The sequence below is a fragment of the Mesitornis unicolor genome, unplaced genomic scaffold, assembly GCF_000695765.1.
Source record: "Mesitornis unicolor isolate BGI_N332 unplaced genomic scaffold, ASM69576v1 scaffold25131, whole genome shotgun sequence".
Classification (NCBI taxonomy): Eukaryota; Metazoa; Chordata; class Aves; order Mesitornithiformes; family Mesitornithidae; genus Mesitornis; species Mesitornis unicolor.
In genome coordinates, this window is record NW_010162076.1 from 1 (window position 1) to 17,045 (window position 17,045).

Below are 17,045 nucleotides of genomic sequence, written 5' to 3' on the forward strand. Positions count from 1 at the left end.
TGCGGTATGGGTGTGCAGAACAACGTGCTGGGAGGTGACGGCAGAGTTTTGGGCTGTGCACGTGTTGTGAAGGGACTGGTGACTGACGGGTATGAAGGCGTTAGGCTTGTTCTGCCTCATGTCATAGGTTTTTGTACCCACAGTAACTAAAAATAACAAAGTAGTAGCATTTTCATTCTTTTACTCTACAAATGCCTTGTTCTAGAGGGATCTGCAGCTCTGGTCCCTGACCACTTTGGGTGACTGATTTGCAGCATTACAGTTTTGCTCTCTGTGACCCCCAGTTCTTCAGTGTCACGTGCAGTGACTTTCCAGAGGAGAATTTAGAGTGAGATTATTTTTTCGCTGTTTACAGCCTTCAAACAAGTGCAGTAAATGGTTTTTCTACGAGGTTTGAGTTATTCCCAATTAGCTGGCACTTGCCCTGAGGCCTGAGCAGGCACAAACCTGAGTGACCCAAGCACTGTGGAATTTGCACCTGAGTTTTCTGCCCTTTTAGTAAATAAACTCAGGCAGGTATCATGAACTTGTGTTTAATGCTGTTTTCCTCCCCATACATCAACCCTGCTGTTGGATCAGCTTCATTTGCTAAGATGAGGAAACTGTTAGCCTGGTTTGTGCCCGTTGGTGCCTGATTTCTCCCCAGAATAGTGACCACTGCACATATCAGCAGTGTCGCCTCTCATCCTGCGGTGTGCAGTTCACCTCTGGTGCCCGTGGTGCCGGTGGATGTGCATTCCCCTCTCGCCATCCCCTCCTGGCTCTGTGTTAGTTGGCACCTCAGCTTCTCGGTGCTGTGGGTTCCTCGTCTCCTCTTTCACCTCCCAGTGGCTCCCACCTTCCCCTGAACTCCTGACACGGCTCTGACGTCCCTTTCCGTGCGGGCCAGGTGTCAAGAAACTGAGCTCTGAGCCAATTTGTCACCCTGTCACTGGAGGAGTACTTCGCCCTTGGCCCCACAGCACCTCTCCGCTCTCTTCCGGCCGCGGTGCCGTTATTTGGTGCCTGAATTCTCCAATGTGTGATTTCCCTGCCTGCTGCAGAAGCGCTCACGGCACTGCCTGGTTGCAGCTCAGGCCAGAGCTGCCCGCGGGTTAATGGGGGCTCCTCTGTTAGCGGGGTTTGCAGCTCAGCTCTTGGAGGAGCTAAAGTGAGCACAGTTAATTTGAATTTCCCCACAACGCACTGTTGCGCCGGCTTTCCCAGGCACAGGCTGCTTCTGTTTGTATTTGAGGTATTTCCATTTAGCTGTGCGTCTATAACAGAAAACAAATGCAGCGTGGTTTTGACATCTTATCTAACCCTTTGCATGATTAATTAGTTCATGAATCATTAATCAGTTAATGAGTAAAGATTAATAGTCTAAAGGCTGAATTTGTGTGCCAGGGGTATGAGCTTATTTTGTTTGTCCTGGGTGAGAGCGCCTCAGAGATGTGGTGGTATCCTGTGTTTTAAGGGCTGTGCAGTAAGGATCCTCACCTCTTCCCCGCCAGCAGCCCCTGCGTCAGGTGTGAGCAGGGCAGGATCCTCGACTGCCGCCGGGCTTCTTGCAGTCAGGGATATTTTGTGTGTGTTTCAGAGAGGAGTTGAGCGTTACTTGCTGCTCTAAAAGGACTTTGTCAACATTCAAACAGTTTGGGGTTGCAAACATAAGGAATATCTGATCAGAATCTCAATGCAAAGAAAATCTGTAAGTCCAAAAGCAGACGTGTGAGTCAAGGGTCTGATCCTGGCTTGCTTGCAAAGCTAAGGCACTGAAGGATAGGGGCAGGATTGTCCATTTCCCTGTTTAGGTAGAAAAATAATGGAACAAATCAGTGCTTGTGTTGGCTGTACGTCCCGACATGGGTCAGGCAGCTGCTCAGCAAGGGCTGTGCATGGAGCTGCTTTCCACCACCGCACAGGAGGAACGGCGGGGATTGCATCATGGACCGGTTCCTCTAAGGATGCCTGTGCACGATGTCCTGGGTATTGTGTTGTTAATGAGTAGTTGCTCTGGAGGTAATTCTTTGGTTCGGGTTTCTGGTTAACACTTTTCTTCCTTTCTGTATCAGGTGAAATGCGAGATTTTATGGGGATGGGGTGATAGTCGAGAAAGAACAAAAGGGGAAAAATGACAAGAAGCAAACCAAAATATCACAGTGATATTAAGAATATTCGGGTGCTTGAGTTTGAGCTTGAATCTCCTGCATCTTAAGGTGAATTCCCATACTCTAAGGCTATTTAGGAAAATAAATGACCTCTTCACTAATGTTTCAGGCTCCACAACTGTGTTAAGTGAGTGGCTGTCGTATTCCTGAGTGATTGCATCAGTGGGCAGCCTCTAACAGCTTGAGTGGTCTCGGGAGAAGTTGTACCAATTCATATTAACTGAAACTGAGCGTTCCTGTGATGCCTGGTGGTTTAGGTTTGCTTTGTGAACTGTCAGTGTTGAATCACTAGCCCATGTGCTGGGCAAGTGCTGCAGTGCTGCGGCTCGTGGCTGTTGCACGCTTCGGGCTCCCAGCGAACGGTCGTGTCACTTGAGTCGCATATTAAGTGCTCATGTAATATTTATCTCTCTTATAAGAGGTATTACGGAGGGGAGACAATTCAGCTTTGCAAAAATAGAGACCAGCGTGGATGTCGATGGGGTTTGGTGTCAGCCCCAGTGGCTGCTGGTGTCGTTAGCAGCAGCACATGGGGTGCAGGGTGGCACTGGCCTTGCTTCCCAAACCGGGCTCTCCCTGCAGGCGGGTGCGCAGCCGGGGCTGGAGGAGGCTGGGTCCCCCATTGTGTGTCTTGCTCCTGTCTGTGGCAGCCCAAGTCTCACCAGGGCTCGGAGTTTTTCAAGAACTGTAATTTGAATAGGATTCATGGAAAGTGGAGATCCCAATTTGGGATTTGCTGGTGCTGACGGGTTAGGGAGCACGTGTGCTTTTGGAAGAGCTCCAGGCAGAGGTTTGCACTCCTGTCACAGCCTCGACTGAGTGGTCCTGTGTGTTGAACCACCAGTGAGTTACAGACTTCCTTGGGGATTTGGACACAAGACGTGGTACCTCGCAATGGGAACCACTGACGTTCAGCCTGTGGGAGGGGCGAGGAAGCAGGGGCTGGTTTGGGTGAGCCTGGACGGATGGGATGGAGCAGCTGCTTGACCCAAACCCTCGACAGCAGGACCTGCACTCCCTGGTGCTCAGGGCCGTGTCCAAGCAGGGCCGTGGCTGCTGTGGCCCTGGAGCGATGCTGGAGTGGCCACTGGGAGTCAGGTGTTCGTGGGCTCCTGAACTCCTGTGTCCCACGTAAGGTGCACTGTCACCAGCACAGGGCGTTCCTTGGTCTGTGGTGTGATCACGTGTAATTACACACAGCAGGACGGTAATGAAGGACTTGCTGTGAAAATAACTGCCTCCTGACTTTGGTCTGGACTTGGAAACCCAGCCCGTGCTCTCCGCTGGTCAAAGGGAAACTGGTTTCAAATGAGGTTTTTGGTGGCCAGCATCAGCAGAGTGAAATTATGGAGACCTGGTTTCCAGCACTTGCTCTGTTAACTCCTTTCCCCACGTTTACAACGTGCTCACAGGGCACTAGCAGCATGATCTCGGAAAGGGACTCGGAGACCACCTTCGATGAGGATTCCCAGCCGAACGATGAGGTGATGCCATACAGCGATGACGAAACGGAGGACGAGTTGGACGGTCAGCAGCCTGCGGTCGGACCGGGGCACAACCAAACCACCAGAGATGCCGAGGACAGCCGAGAGCCGTCCAAGAAAGGTGACGTTACAGCAGAAACGTGATTCGGGTAGTAAATGATCCCGAGTGCAGAGGCTGACCCAGGCATGGACCGTTCTGATTTCTGTGCTTATTCATTAGGAAGGGTTTTGAAAGGCTTAGCTGAATCTGTGAGGGAGGAATTGGTGGCAATTCAGTGTAACGAATGTCAGACGAACATCAGCTCTGCTCCAGTCTGCAGCCAGAGCTCTGTGCGCTGCCTGAGCATAAAGCTAACGATCTGCACGGGGACTGGTGTAATTAGGGCAGGCCCCAGCTGCACAAGGCCTGTGGTCCAGGTCTGCTCCAGCAGGGCATCGGGTGCTTGTCTTTCCCATCACCTGGAAATGGGAACCAGCACGAGCCAATGGGCTGTTTGGTCAGTTGGCTTGCACCTATTTCTGCTTCCATGGTCTGCACAGATAGGATTTCAGCTCCAGCGCTGATTCTGTAGCCTCGTGGTTTGTTTTATTTGCAGCAGTTTGAGTCAGGGATGGGTGAGATGAGCAGGAGCTCAGAGAAACCCACCAGGTGCAGGCTGTGCGCTGCCGCCAGCCCAGGAACATGAGTGTTGTAGCCAAACCCATTCTGTCTCTGGCCGAGGGAAATCCGTGACTCCCCCAGATACCTTTTTTCAGTGTTGCAATGTGAATACTCTTTATTTAACCACCACCTGTTAAATATATATAGATTTCTTCCTGTTTGTGTGGGTAAGAGTTGATCACCTCTCGTTTTATAGCCACCTATTATGTGTTTTCATTTTGTAACCACCTCTTGTATGTTTAGTTTTGGGTTTTTTACGACGATTGAGGTAACATAGTCTACTGAATAAGCAGTGTCCTTAGCCTCTCATCATGACTGTTGCTCTCTCCCTCCACTCCCCCCCCGGTTTTATCCAGGAATTTATTTTGTAGACACAGTCCACCAGCAACCACAGGCTTGCTCGTTGCCTGGTATAAGCACAAGAATTTTTAATTGTTTGTAAGTTGTTAATGAAGACAAATACCCCGGAAACTTCTTTAAAACTTTTTTTTTGGGCTGTGTGCTAAGCAGCAGGTACCAGTCTCGTTTTAGCTGAAAGTACCTGTATAGATGGTATTAGAGAGTAACCCTTCCCCCTGAAGCTGGGAGATTTGTTCCCTCATGTTTGTAACAGATGTAACCCGTTTTGCCTGGTCCCTTCCAGACTGCAGCTGGCAAGTCAAAGCAAACGATCACTGCTTCTACGAACAGCCCCAGTTCAAGAGAACAGTATTTCTGTGCTTCAAAAAAAGCAAATATGCAGTAAGTTTTCTTCATCTCAGTGATGTGCTGGTAGTGCTTGTCAGGGCCAATACTTTGTTGATCACAGTAAGGTCTTTCCAACCACTGCTGATCCGTGTAAAAGCCACAGTTAACACTGCCTTGGGATTTCCAGCAGAGGTGGGGAGGTGTAACTGGTTTTGGGCTTGTGAGTGGAAAATCAAGGTATCCAGAGGTTTAGGATGAGATAGAGAACCAGAAGCCGGGTGTGCTCAGTGCAGGTTCTGAGTTTTCTCTGCTCAACTGTGGCTGTTGTGAACATTGGTGTAGGTGGCATCTTTCATGTAAGAGGTCTCAGTGTAGCATTGAGCAATGTCCTGATGAAAATACACTGGGATGGGCTTAAAAACAGACATTTGGGAATGTCTGGCCGTGTAAACAGTGCAATTCTACATCCACCTGCTTGTGATAAAGGAGACATTTTCATCTCATTTGTCAAGACAAAAGGTTAATTTCTTTTTTCCCCCTGTTCCTAATTTTTTAACTTTTCAAAGTAAGTAAACCCCTGTTAAGCTGTTGTGGAAAGGTGTAACTCCTAACAAAGTTCATAGGAAAGATTTCGCTAGTGAAATGCTTACTTAAAAATATGCTCTGTACATTTGTAATGTAAGAAGAATCTGCCGTTGTGAATGACATTTGGTTCTCTTCAACAGGGAAATGCAATTAAGACGTACAAGTACAACGTTCTCACTTTTCTACCACTGAATCTGTTTGAGCAGTTTAAAAGAGCAGCCAACTTCTATTTCCTTCTCCTTCTCATTTTGCAGGTAAGAGGCAGAGGGAATAGAACAGTGAAGCAGGTTTTTGGGGCTGGTCATGGCACGATTCAGTGCTGTCCTGCCAGAAGTTGCAGGGTGTGCTGTAAGGAGCTGCATCTGCGCTGCTGCAGAAACTCAGCCCCTTTGGCAGAGACTGGAGCTGCCTGCCCTACCTGTGTATTAGCCAGGATGAGCTCCTTGCAGGGTTAATGGATTTCCTGGGGAAAAGATGTTTCTTTTGGCTATTGCTCTGTGAAACATGAATCAGAAAATACGATTTGTTAACTGCAGACAGTAACTGCAGTTGATGAAGGGAAGCTGATGCTGAGGTAGGGCTGCATGGGCAAACTGTCCCTGGAGAGTTGCATTCATCTTCACATCCTGACTTAAAATTCTCTCTCTGATGTGTTGGTTTTCTTTCTTATGCTATAGCCAGACCACTATGAAATGTCTCTGATCGCTATGAAATTGATACTCCTGTACTGAACTGCTTTTATTTGTCTTTTGTAGTCGATTCCCCAAATATCGACCCTGTCCTGGTACACAACGCTGGTGCCCTTGGTGTTGGTGCTGGGAATCACGGCGGTGAAAGACCTAGTGGATGACATTGTAAGAAACACGTCTTGTTCACCTGACAGGCAGCAGAAGAGTGTGACTGATTCGTTTCTCTGTGATACACAGTGCTTTGTCTGCTCCTGCTTTCAGGCTCGTCACCGGATGGACAATGAGGTTAACAACCGGATGTGCGAGGTCGTCAGGGATGGCAGGTTTGTAGCTCCCTTCTTCACTGTGTAAGTAGTGCCTGTTGCCTGCTCAATGAGTTTTGTCACAGATCTGAAACCACAGATGACAGGGACAGCTCAGCTTTTTGGTCTCTACCGTGCCACACGTCTGTGTGAAAAGCCAATTGAAAATGGGAGAGAAGTGGCCAGAGGAGTAATTTGAACTTAATTCTGTGGCACTGAATCTGTGCTCAGAGCAGCTTCTGTGCAGACAAGGGCAGAAATTCATGTGCAGGTGAGGAGGGAAGAGAGAGGTAGGTTGGCTTCTCAGGTATAGGCCCCCGGCCAAATTGCAGTTTCCAAAAAGAAAACCACACCTTACTGGATGTAATGTTTTTGTGCTAAGGAGAGTTCAGTGTTTCAAGATTTCTAGAGTGCATGCTGTTCTAGATGAAATAGTAACGATTATCAAACTATCTTGATATTAGGTTCAAAAACACAAAATGGAAAGATATTAAAGTTGGTGATATCATTCGTCTGAGGAAAAATACTTTCATTCCTGTAAGTGCCTTAGATGTATTTGTTCTATGTTCTGCACAGCTCTGTGTGAGTCTTGGCTTGGATTTACTTTTCCCTATTTGTTTGCTTTTCCAGGCTGATGTTTTGCTGCTGTCCAGCTCAGAACCAAACAGTCTCTGCTACGTAGAGACGACTGAACTTGATGGGTAAGGCTCTGTGTAAGGTTTGCTTGGGTTTGACTTTGGCTTCCTGGTGAAAGAAAAGCAACCAGTGCAAGAACTGACGGCGGGGTTCACGGATGCTTCGTGTCCATGCGAGCCCATGGACTTGCATTGCTGCAGAGTGATTTGATGAATTTGATTTTGTTCTGACTTCTTTCCCATACCCATGTTTTTAATAAAATGAGCTTTTTATCCTTTCTTCGTAGTGAGACTAACTTAAAATTCAAAATGGCACTGGAGGTGACTCACAGATATCTTCAAGAAGAAAGCGCAATGGCAGGCTTTGACGGTTCGTATTTAATACAGCTTTGTATTCTTAGGACTCTTCAAATGTTAAACAGTTACAGAACAGGAAAATAAAATGGGTGGGGATGGAAGCACTGCAGTAATTTTACTTCATGAGGTTGGGTTTTTAACTGCTGTGTATTAAATGTGTTCTCCTCCAAATATTTTAGGCCTGATTGAATGTGAAGAACCTAATAACCGGCTGGATAAGTTTACAGGAACATTATTCTGGAGGAACACTGTTTATCCGCTGGACGCTGATAAGATTCTGTTACGTGGATGTAAAATCAGGAACACAGACTTCTGCCATGGAGTGGTCATATTCGCAGGTATTTAGGAATTGAAGACGTATTTACCAACTAAAGCGTGCCCTATAGAGCACAATGGCATCTTTCTCTTACAAACGTTGACTGTCCTTTACGGCCCAGTTTTGTAACGCAGTAATACTGACACTTGTTTGTGTATCCTATCTTTCCTTTTTCTTCTTTATTTTTAGGTGCTGATACCAAAATAATGAAAAATAGTGGCAAGACAAGATTTAAAAGGACAAAAATCGACTCCCTGATGAACTACATGGTTTATACCGTAAGCCCTTTTGTTTAAAGCTCAGGTGTTGCAGTTCATTTTCAGATGGATAGTGTGAATGCAAACTTAGGAAGCTGTTTTTTCTCGGTGTAACAAGTACGAGTGCGTGAGGAACACGCGCTGTCCTGCAGCCCGCGCTCTGCCCACGGTGGTTCCCTGGGATGGGGAAGGAGGAGCTGGGCTGTTGCTGTTGGCAGGTGGAGGGACTGCGGTTGTGCCTCTGCTCCGAGTGTGTCTGTGTGCTCTGTTCAGTGCTTAAATACACGTAAAAACATGAAAACAATGCTTGGGGAATAGGCTAAGATCAAAACTCGGAGTATTTGAAGAGATCATTTTGTGGGAAAGGTTTGCTCCCCTTCCTACTTACGAATGTGCGGAATATTCTGTTTTGAACACGAGTATGTGGGATTTCCGGAGCATCACGGCCTCTCTGTGTGCTCTGCAGATTTTTGTGGTCCTCATCCTGCTGTCGGCTGGCCTGGCCATCGGATACACCTACTGGGAGCAGCAGATTGGCAACTCCTCGTGGTACCTCTACGATGGAGAAGACTTCAGTCCTCCGTATCGCGGCTTCCTCAACTTCTGGGGTTACATCATTGTCCTGAACACCATGGTTCCCATTTCCCTCTACGTGAGGTAGGTAAATCCCTTGGCCTTTAGTTGCTGAACTGGTGATGGGGTTGAATTACTTATCTTGCAGGTTAATGGTGAATGGACTTAATTTCTCATGGGTGGTAACAGATGCATCACTTTGGATGGGAAATCATATTAATTCTCTCTTGGGCTACGTGAGCAATGTGAATCCCAGAAAATAGTCACAGTCCCCTGGATCTGATAATAAGTCGTTATTTTAAATGTGAGATGCACTGGGAGTGAGAGCGTTCATTTTATTTCATTTAGCGTCGAAGTGATTCGTTTGGGCCAAAGCTATTTTATCAACTGGGACCTGCAGATGTATTACCCCGAGAAGGACACGGCCGCCAAGGCCAGAACCACCACGCTGAACGAGCAGCTGGGGCAGATCCACTACATCTTCTCTGACAAGACGGGGACGCTCACGCAGAACATCATGACGTTTAAAAAGTGCTGCATAAATGGCCAGAGATACGGTAAGGGTATGCCTCCCGCTGCGCCCGCGGGGCGGCCCAGCGCTGCCTCAGCAGCTCTGAATTGGGACCGGAGCGTTTCTTTCCCAGCAGAAAACTTGGAAGTGACTTACAGAATGCTTTACTCTTGGTGGAAACACTTTACAGACAAAATTACTCTAGAAATCAAGAAGAAAAATTGATAAGAACGACAGATTTTAATTTTACTGTTAGTTACTTCCATTTCCAATCTTGTCTGGATTTCAGCATTTAGAATATGCAGCGTATGCGCTCCAGAACTATTGCTTGGTTGGTTCAAATGATGAGGAACGCGGTGTGCCAGTGCCATGTGCTTTTTAGACGTCTGCCTCTGAAGAGGGATGAAGGATGACAGTGAAAGCTGTGTTCAGCCAACATGGATGTTTTTTGACAATTTCTCATCATACCTTTTTTTCTTATGCTTGCTTTGCTGTCATTTGTATACAGAGATACTGCAGCTGTGAATGAATTTGCTATTTTTAAAATCTGAGCTACTTTAGCGCAGAAGATGTTCTATCTGCTTTTTACTGTGTGAATGAGTTGCAAACACTTATTAGTAATAGCAGCTGGTGACTCTGTCCTGTGCCTTCTGACCGGCGGTGCTTGTGTTGCAGGAGAGTGCCGGGACGGAGCAGGGCAGCTCCAGAGCCCCCCCGAGGTAGGTTGGTCCATCCCGCCAGAACAGGGAGCGTGCCCTGCCAAGGGAGGAGGAGGTGCAGGTAGGCACGGAGCAGTGGTGCGTGGGGCAACACAAACTCTCTCCTGTTTTGTAAGCAGCAAGTGGATCTCAGCTGGAACAAGTACGCAGACAGAAAGTTCTCCTTCTATGATCACTACCTGATAGAGCAAATAAAATCTGGAAAGGAGCCGGAAATTCAGAAGTTCTTTTTCCTGCTTGCCATTTGTCACACGGTCATGGTTGACACCTCTGATGGTGAGTATGTCTGTGGTTTATTTTTCTTGTGTAAGGGGAAACAACAATTCAAGTGCAGTTGCATGAGGGAGAGTTTCGAAATGAATGCTGATCCCAAAGTGAGGAGGAAAGGCTGCTCTTTCAAATTAAACAGAAGCAAGAGCTGGTGCAGAAGAGGAAAGGATGTGGCAATGCATGTCCAGCTCTCAGCTGCTCTAAAGCACGGGTGAGGGTTTTTGGGCTGTGGCGTCTGAGTGCCCCTGTAAGGCTCAGGTGTGTCCTGGCTCTCTCCTCTCTCCACGATACAGGTCAGCTCAACTACCAAGCAGCGTCCCCGGATGAAGGGGCCCTGGTTATGGCAGCCAGGAACTTTGGCTATGTTTTTCTTTCCCGAACACAAAATACCATCACTATAAGTGAGATGGGGATGGAAACAACCTACGACGTCCTTGCTATCTTGGATTTCAACAGTGATAGAAAGCGGATGTCTGTCATTGGTGAGCTGGTTACAACCAACCTCTGCAGTAAAGGTCACTTGTGCCCTATAGTGAAAAAGGAGATGCAGGGGACGCTGGAGTCCAGAATTAGGCTGTGTAACACACAGTCCTGTGGTAGATTTAATCCACATAGCTCTGTGTAGCCAAAGAGGCTTTGCGATTAGGTGCAGATGTGTCTGCCAGGCAGACCCGGTGTTCAGACAGCCTTGGCTCCCTCTAGTGGAAGCTTGCAGAAGTGCTGCAAAGACGATCCATGCCCGTTTCCGCAGAGAACAAACAAGCTGTGTGTTCCTCTGGCTGTGGGAAACACCCGGTATGCAGGTCGAGGTATAAATAGCTCTTTGATTGCAGCTGTCTTTAAAGAAGTCAGTCTTGCATCACTTAGAGACCTGCGGTTTTTAGGGCTGTAATTAGGGCTTATCGTATCTCTAGTACACGTTTGTACCCAGCTCTGACGGGCATGTGAGATGTTGATACCACATGAACCATTGTAAAAACCACCATCCTTGAGTTTAAATATCCTCTCTTGTCGTGAGAGAGATGAGGAAATGCCCTTGTCGACCAGTTACTTAACTGAACAGTATTAGAGAAGATGAAAAAGAAACACGATCGTGTAGTTGTGGTACTCAGCAGCAATAGATGAAAAATCGAATGTGAAGCTATTCCTGTATTTAAATGTTCTGTGATGTTTTGTCCAACCTCTCGTGTTTTACTCCACAGTCAGAGAATCAGATGGAAATATCAGGCTGTATTGTAAAGGGGCTGATACAGTCATTTATGAGCGGTTGCACCCAAGCAATCTAAAGAAAGAAGCTACAGAAGAAGCACTAGATGTATGTTTGTGTTTTATATGCTGGTTTTAAATTAAAAATGACTTATTTCTGACTATAATTTTATCAATTCCCTTTTCCTGAGCTATTAAAACAAATGCAGCCTATAACTGGTTCTACAAGTCATCCTAAACCTGAGAAATAATCAAAGCAATGTACGTTTTCTTGCATGTTCTTAAAAATGCATTCGCTGTCCTTTCATGAGAAATGAACTGCAGTTTTGTCTCTGTGCTTTCGTCCTAGCTATGAGAATTCCAGATCACCACCCTCAGTTCTGTTTGTCACCTCCCTTGTCAGCCGTCACTTAATTTCTGCCATTTCTGAATACCCAGGACTGATTGCGCAGGCAGATTTGTTTTATCAGACTTACCAAGTGCTGATGATCTTAACTCTGATGTTCGGATCGCTAATGAAGACTTCTCTTTTGTGGATATGGGGTTTTTTAATATTATTTTTCAGATTTTTGCAAGTGAAACTCTTAGGACCCTCTGCCTGTGCTACAGAGACATCAGTCATGATGAATTTGAAGCATGGAATAAAAAGTTTATGGAGGCCGGCGTAGCTACAACAAATCGTGATGAAGCTCTGGACAAAGTGTATGAGGAGATAGAAAAAAACCTGATTGTGAGTCGTGCTTTAAATTTGTGGAGTGCTTTTATTCTTGAAAATAAATTATCCTTGTTTATTAGGACATTTTGATTTAGATCTTTTCAATATTTTATATGCTTTAGAGGCATGCCAAATTTTAGAGTTTAATAGACTGAAGGGAGACGTATTTTAGTATTTCAGTGTGATCGCTTCTACCTGCAGGAGTTTGTCTTTACTGAATTCTTAGCTTGAGCTGTGCCTTGGCTCAAAGAAATTCCCAGAGCAGCTTCATTCTCTACTGAAAATGTGTCGGTTTTCTATACAAGTTTATCCTGCTAAGTACCTGTATTTCAAATACCTTCCAGCTGCTTGGTGCCACGGCTATTGAAGACAAATTACAGGACGGAGTTCCAGAGACTATTTCCAGGCTTTCAAAAGCCAACATTAAGATCTGGGTGCTTACTGGTGACAAGAAAGGTGCGTTTGCTTACAGGCACAGAGCTGGTGACAACGGGAACGGGCTAGAACTGGGACAAATGCAGACCAGAAATAAAGCGTGTGCTTCTAGAAAGGTTCAGTGTGAAACTCCATGTAAATCAGAACTGCAGGAATTTCTATAGTGTGCAGGGTTTCATGCCAGCCGTTCCCAGAGCTCCCAAATGGGCTCTGTGCACCTTCTGTTCCTCTGGTGGATTCGCCTGAAAGCTGATTTTGTGGCTGTCTTCTATTGAGAAATTGTATGACAAATAATTAGCAAGTGTTCCCCCAGCCTCTCTCTGCTCTGCGGGATCTCTTTGTCCTGTTCATCCCCGCTGCAGTAACAAAAGGGGACTTCTCATACTTAATTGTAACTTCAGAAATTACCTAGGGGACTTCAGGTACTTCTGGCTGCTCCCAACAGCTGTGGCAGATCTTTAGGTAAATACTTGCCTCTCTTATTTTCTATTGTAGAAACTGCTGAAAACATTGGATTTTCTTGTGAACTCTTAACAGATGAAACAAAAATCTGCTATGGAGAAGATATCAGGCAAGTGAAAGCACAAAGGATTTCTTTTGTGGGAATTCAAAACGTTCAGTTTTTAAAGCTAACCCAGCGGTAACGCTGTTTGTCCCACCGACTCTTCAGTGACTGAACAGTGTTTCTTGGCAGTGGTTCAGCTGTGCATCGTCCGTTTCTTTGCTTCTTGTGCACTTGTAATTTCACAGGGCAACCTCTTAATTGTGGGTAGAGGTGGTGATACCCTGCTGGCAGGGGGTTTGATGTTCTAGGTCAGCAGCTGTTCATGTTAAATTTAAAGTTTATCCTTGATTTTCCTGTAACAGCATCCACCTCTCTTTCCAGTGCTCTCCTCCAAACTAGGTTGGAAAACCAGCGGAACAGAGCTGGATCCAGTACATATTCCTCCGTTCGAATGAACGAGCCCTTCTTCCAGGGTAGTAAAGATCGCGCTTTGATAATCACTGGCTCCTGGTTGGTACGTACAAAGATGCCTTCCTGTGTATTTGGGGTGCGATTTGAAATAGTGTAGAGGGAAACATACACTGTTTGTGTTACACAGAATGAAATCCTGCTGGAGAAGAAGAAGAAGAGAAAGAAACTTAAACTGAAATTCCCCAGAACAGCAGAGGAGAAAAAAAAGCAGAGCGAGAAGAGAAGGAGGGCTGAGGCTTTCAAAGAGCAGCAGCAGCAGAACTTTGTGGATTTGGCCTGCGAGTGCAGGGCTGTGATCTGCTGCCGAGTGACTCCGAAGCAGAAAGCCATGGTGGTCGATCTTGTGAAGAAATACAAGAAAGCCATCACTCTGGCTATTGGGGACGGTGCCAATGATGTAAACATGATTAAAAGTAAGGCGGCTGCGAAACTTCTCGTGGTAGGAAAGATCTCTTCTGGCGCTCTCCTGCAGTCTCTTCGCTCTTACTCTTTGTTCAGAAGACTCTGGCATCTGTTTCGTTACCCACATTAACATCGCTTGGGTTTTGTTAGCCTCTCTGCCTCTGCTTTCCCTTTCTGAGGAAGCCTTTATGAAATGGTTAGTAGCTTTTGCTGATGTATTTTAGCTTTTCTGTAGACCTTCCCTGAGAAGGGACTTGAATTTGCATCTGTTATCACGTTGTGGGTTACAAAAGTGTAATATAAAGAACAAAGCAGTAGCTTGGCTGCCCCTTGCTTGGAGGCATTAGCCGTGCTGTATTGCAGCTGGTGCTCTTTGAGCCGCTTACTGAGAAAGCTCATGGAGACAGAAACCTCTGCAACGTGGTTTGTGTCAGGAGTGTTTGTCAACTGCCAGGCCAGTTCGGTCAGGGCTTTGCTTGCTCTGTCTCATTGCTCAGATCTCCCTTGGTTGTATTTCGCAGCGTCCATTCTGACGCTGAGACAGAACCCAAGCAGTGAGTGGCAGGGCAAGGAGGGGTTCGTGCAGCGCTGTGTTAGTCTGTAGTGCAGCCCTTGTGCTGGGTACTGAGATAAAATGAGGCAGGAGAACCTGAAGCAGACAGTAGGAACCAGTAGGTTTGCCCTCGGTCATGTTGTTGTTCTCCCTCTGTTCAATGTCGTGTGGTGTTTGTTTCATTAACTTAGCTGCCCACATCGGAGTTGGAATCAGTGGCCAGGAGGGGATGCAAGCTGTCATGTCGAGTGACTACTCTTTTGGGCAGTTCCGCTACCTCCAAAGACTGCTGCTGGTCCACGGACGATGGTCTTACATTAGGATGTGCAAGTTCCTCAGATATTTTTTCTACAAAAACTTTGCTTTTACGCTGGTCCACATCTGGTATTCGTTCTTTAATGGCTTTTCTGCCCAGGTAAGAAGGCGTGCTCACGTGTGATATTAACAAGCAGCTCTTCCTTTTTGTCAGTGCAGAGCAGCAAAGGTTTAACTTGGGAAGTGATGGGAACCTGGCGTTATCATGAGTAGTTTCTGCAGGAGAATAGGTGATAACTACTAAGCTGGTTAGTCACAACCAAGCGGTTGGTTATGATTTCAGAACGGTAAAGTCAGTACTGTGATTGTACAGGACGGAGGGGTGGAAGAGGTTGTTATATGTAGTTTGGGAAACCTTTCCCAACTCTGCCACTTAAGATATTCCTGGTCGAACTGAGACGGTGCATGTATGTATTGGTAAGAAACCAAACCTGAATGGCTTTTATCTTGAACTGCTGGCTAGAATGTGGCTTGAAATGTGCTGCTGGTAACTGACAGCATTTGAAGTTCACGAGGTGTTGAGAGGTTGAGTTGAGAGGACTGCAGGAGTTGGGGTGCATCTCCATGGGCATCACCAGAAGGCAGCCTGGAGGGCCAGTGCCCAGTGCAGAGGAGCAGCCCCACCTGAGGCTGCTGCCTTTGCTGTGATGGGAACCGTGGGTGCCCAGGACAGAGGACAAAAAGAACAAAAATAACAAAAAAGAAACAGCTTTCCCAGACTTGTCTGTGGATGGCAAGGGCTCACCCCAGTCACGAGGGCACTGTAAACCAGACCGACGCTTGGTGCAGGGTGGTGAGTTTTGACAGTTCCAGGCCAGGGAACATGGTGGCTTGTGAGGAGGGGGTAGCTTAGCACAGGCCAAGAAGAGCTTCAGCAGAGCTTTGAGCTGAGGTGCTGCTTGCCTTTTGGGTACACACCAAGACAAGTAATTTAATGCTGTGGTAGAGCACGTGTGAACGTTCTCAGGAAATGGAAGGAGAAGATACAACCAAAAAGAAATGGTTAACTGCTGAAATGCCTCCTTTTCTTGCAGACAGCATATGAAGACTGGTTCATCACGCTGTACAACGTGCTGTATTCCAGTCTGCCGGTCCTGCTGGTCGGCTTGCTTGACCAGGTATTCTCCATGTTAGCCTTCTCCACTTGTTTGTCCACGCTGGGCTTTGCTGCTGATTTGGCAAATCAATGTTTCTGCTTTCTTTTGTGATAAGAGCCAGGAAATAAATTCAGTACCAAATTAAGCTCTCGTTTGAATATCTGTTAGAGACCTAAAGTCATGCAGGGGTAGTGCCCGTCTTCTGCTTATTCACTGGGCAGGGAAGGGACTCCAGTGTAGGTGTAGAGAGCTGTGTGACTGTGGGCGTGCTTGTCTGTGCAGAAACGGGCTAAAAGCTGAGATGCCTGGAAAGGGGCTGTGCGATGGCGTTGTGAGAGACGGCCTCCAGGCTTGGTTCCTCCTTGTTGCATGCGTTACTCTGTGCAAAGTCCTGCTGCCCACACTGCTGTTTGAACTGGAGAAGAAATCTGCCTTTTCCTGTGGGACACTGTCGAGCTGAGCTTCTTACCCGTCAGTGATCACACTGAGAACAAGAAATTGCAGCAACCTTTCCTTTTCTTCCCTTATTAAGGATGTGAGCGACAAACTGAGTCTTCGGTTCCCTGGACTGTATGTTTTGGGGCAGAAAGATTTACTTTTTAACTACAAGAAATTCTTCTTAAGTTTGCTTCATGGAGCTATAACTTCATTGATAATCTTCTTCATACCATACGGAGCTTACCTTAAAACTATGGGACAGGATGGAGAAGCACCTTCCGATTATCAGTCATTTGCTGTCACAGCAGCATCTTCACTTATATTTATCGTCAATTTTCAGGCAAGTAAGCTTAGCTTCCTCATCTCTGGTGCTCTGAAAACACTTTCTGGTCGTGTTTCTAAATCTGTCCACTGAAAATGTAACGGTATGCATAAAGCTTCCCCTTTTTGCCTGCTCTCTTTTCTGTTGATGCTCTCTCACTGACTGGCGTGTAACTGGAGGAGAGATTGACTTGACCAAAATGCTGTCAGTCTTCAGAGTAGCTGATGTTACTTGGAGTTCATAAACTCACTTGGAGCTTTTGTTTGCTTTCAGATTGGCTTGGATACGTCTTACTGGACTTTTGTGAACGCTTTTTCAGTATTTGGCAGTGTTGCACTTTACTTTGGTATCACGTTTGACTTCCACAGTGCTGGGATCCACATTCTCTTT

The 17,045-nt window shown here is 46.5% G+C and overlaps 1 protein-coding gene across 1 annotated transcript in view; it reads left to right on the forward strand.

Annotated features, from left to right (window-relative positions):
* The first annotated feature begins 3,574 nt into the window (after window positions 1-3,574).
* ATP8B1 (ATPase, aminophospholipid transporter, class I, type 8B, member 1) overlaps window positions 3,575-17,045 on the forward strand; it is a 14,842-nt gene continuing 1,371 nt past the window's right edge. The window contains exons 1-25 of the mRNA XM_010193525.1: window positions 3,575-3,755; window positions 4,939-5,036; window positions 5,708-5,821; window positions 6,323-6,421; window positions 6,518-6,579; window positions 7,023-7,095; window positions 7,189-7,259; window positions 7,481-7,563; window positions 7,730-7,888; window positions 8,056-8,144; window positions 8,590-8,780; window positions 9,045-9,253; window positions 9,883-9,926; window positions 10,046-10,202; window positions 10,490-10,678; window positions 11,399-11,511; window positions 11,968-12,132; window positions 12,462-12,573; window positions 13,048-13,123; window positions 13,439-13,571; window positions 13,656-13,941; window positions 14,675-14,898; window positions 15,833-15,916; window positions 16,428-16,673; window positions 16,929-17,045. The exon at window positions 16,929-17,045 is cut by the window's right edge and continues 4 nt beyond it. Coding sequence (XP_010191827.1) covers window positions 3,575-3,755; window positions 4,939-5,036; window positions 5,708-5,821; window positions 6,323-6,421; window positions 6,518-6,579; window positions 7,023-7,095; window positions 7,189-7,259; window positions 7,481-7,563; window positions 7,730-7,888; window positions 8,056-8,144; window positions 8,590-8,780; window positions 9,045-9,253; window positions 9,883-9,926; window positions 10,046-10,202; window positions 10,490-10,678; window positions 11,399-11,511; window positions 11,968-12,132; window positions 12,462-12,573; window positions 13,048-13,123; window positions 13,439-13,571; window positions 13,656-13,941; window positions 14,675-14,898; window positions 15,833-15,916; window positions 16,428-16,673; window positions 16,929-17,045 — 3,375 coding nt within the window. The remainder of the gene's footprint in view (window positions 3,756-4,938; window positions 5,037-5,707; window positions 5,822-6,322; window positions 6,422-6,517; window positions 6,580-7,022; window positions 7,096-7,188; window positions 7,260-7,480; window positions 7,564-7,729; window positions 7,889-8,055; window positions 8,145-8,589; window positions 8,781-9,044; window positions 9,254-9,882; window positions 9,927-10,045; window positions 10,203-10,489; window positions 10,679-11,398; window positions 11,512-11,967; window positions 12,133-12,461; window positions 12,574-13,047; window positions 13,124-13,438; window positions 13,572-13,655; window positions 13,942-14,674; window positions 14,899-15,832; window positions 15,917-16,427; window positions 16,674-16,928) is intronic.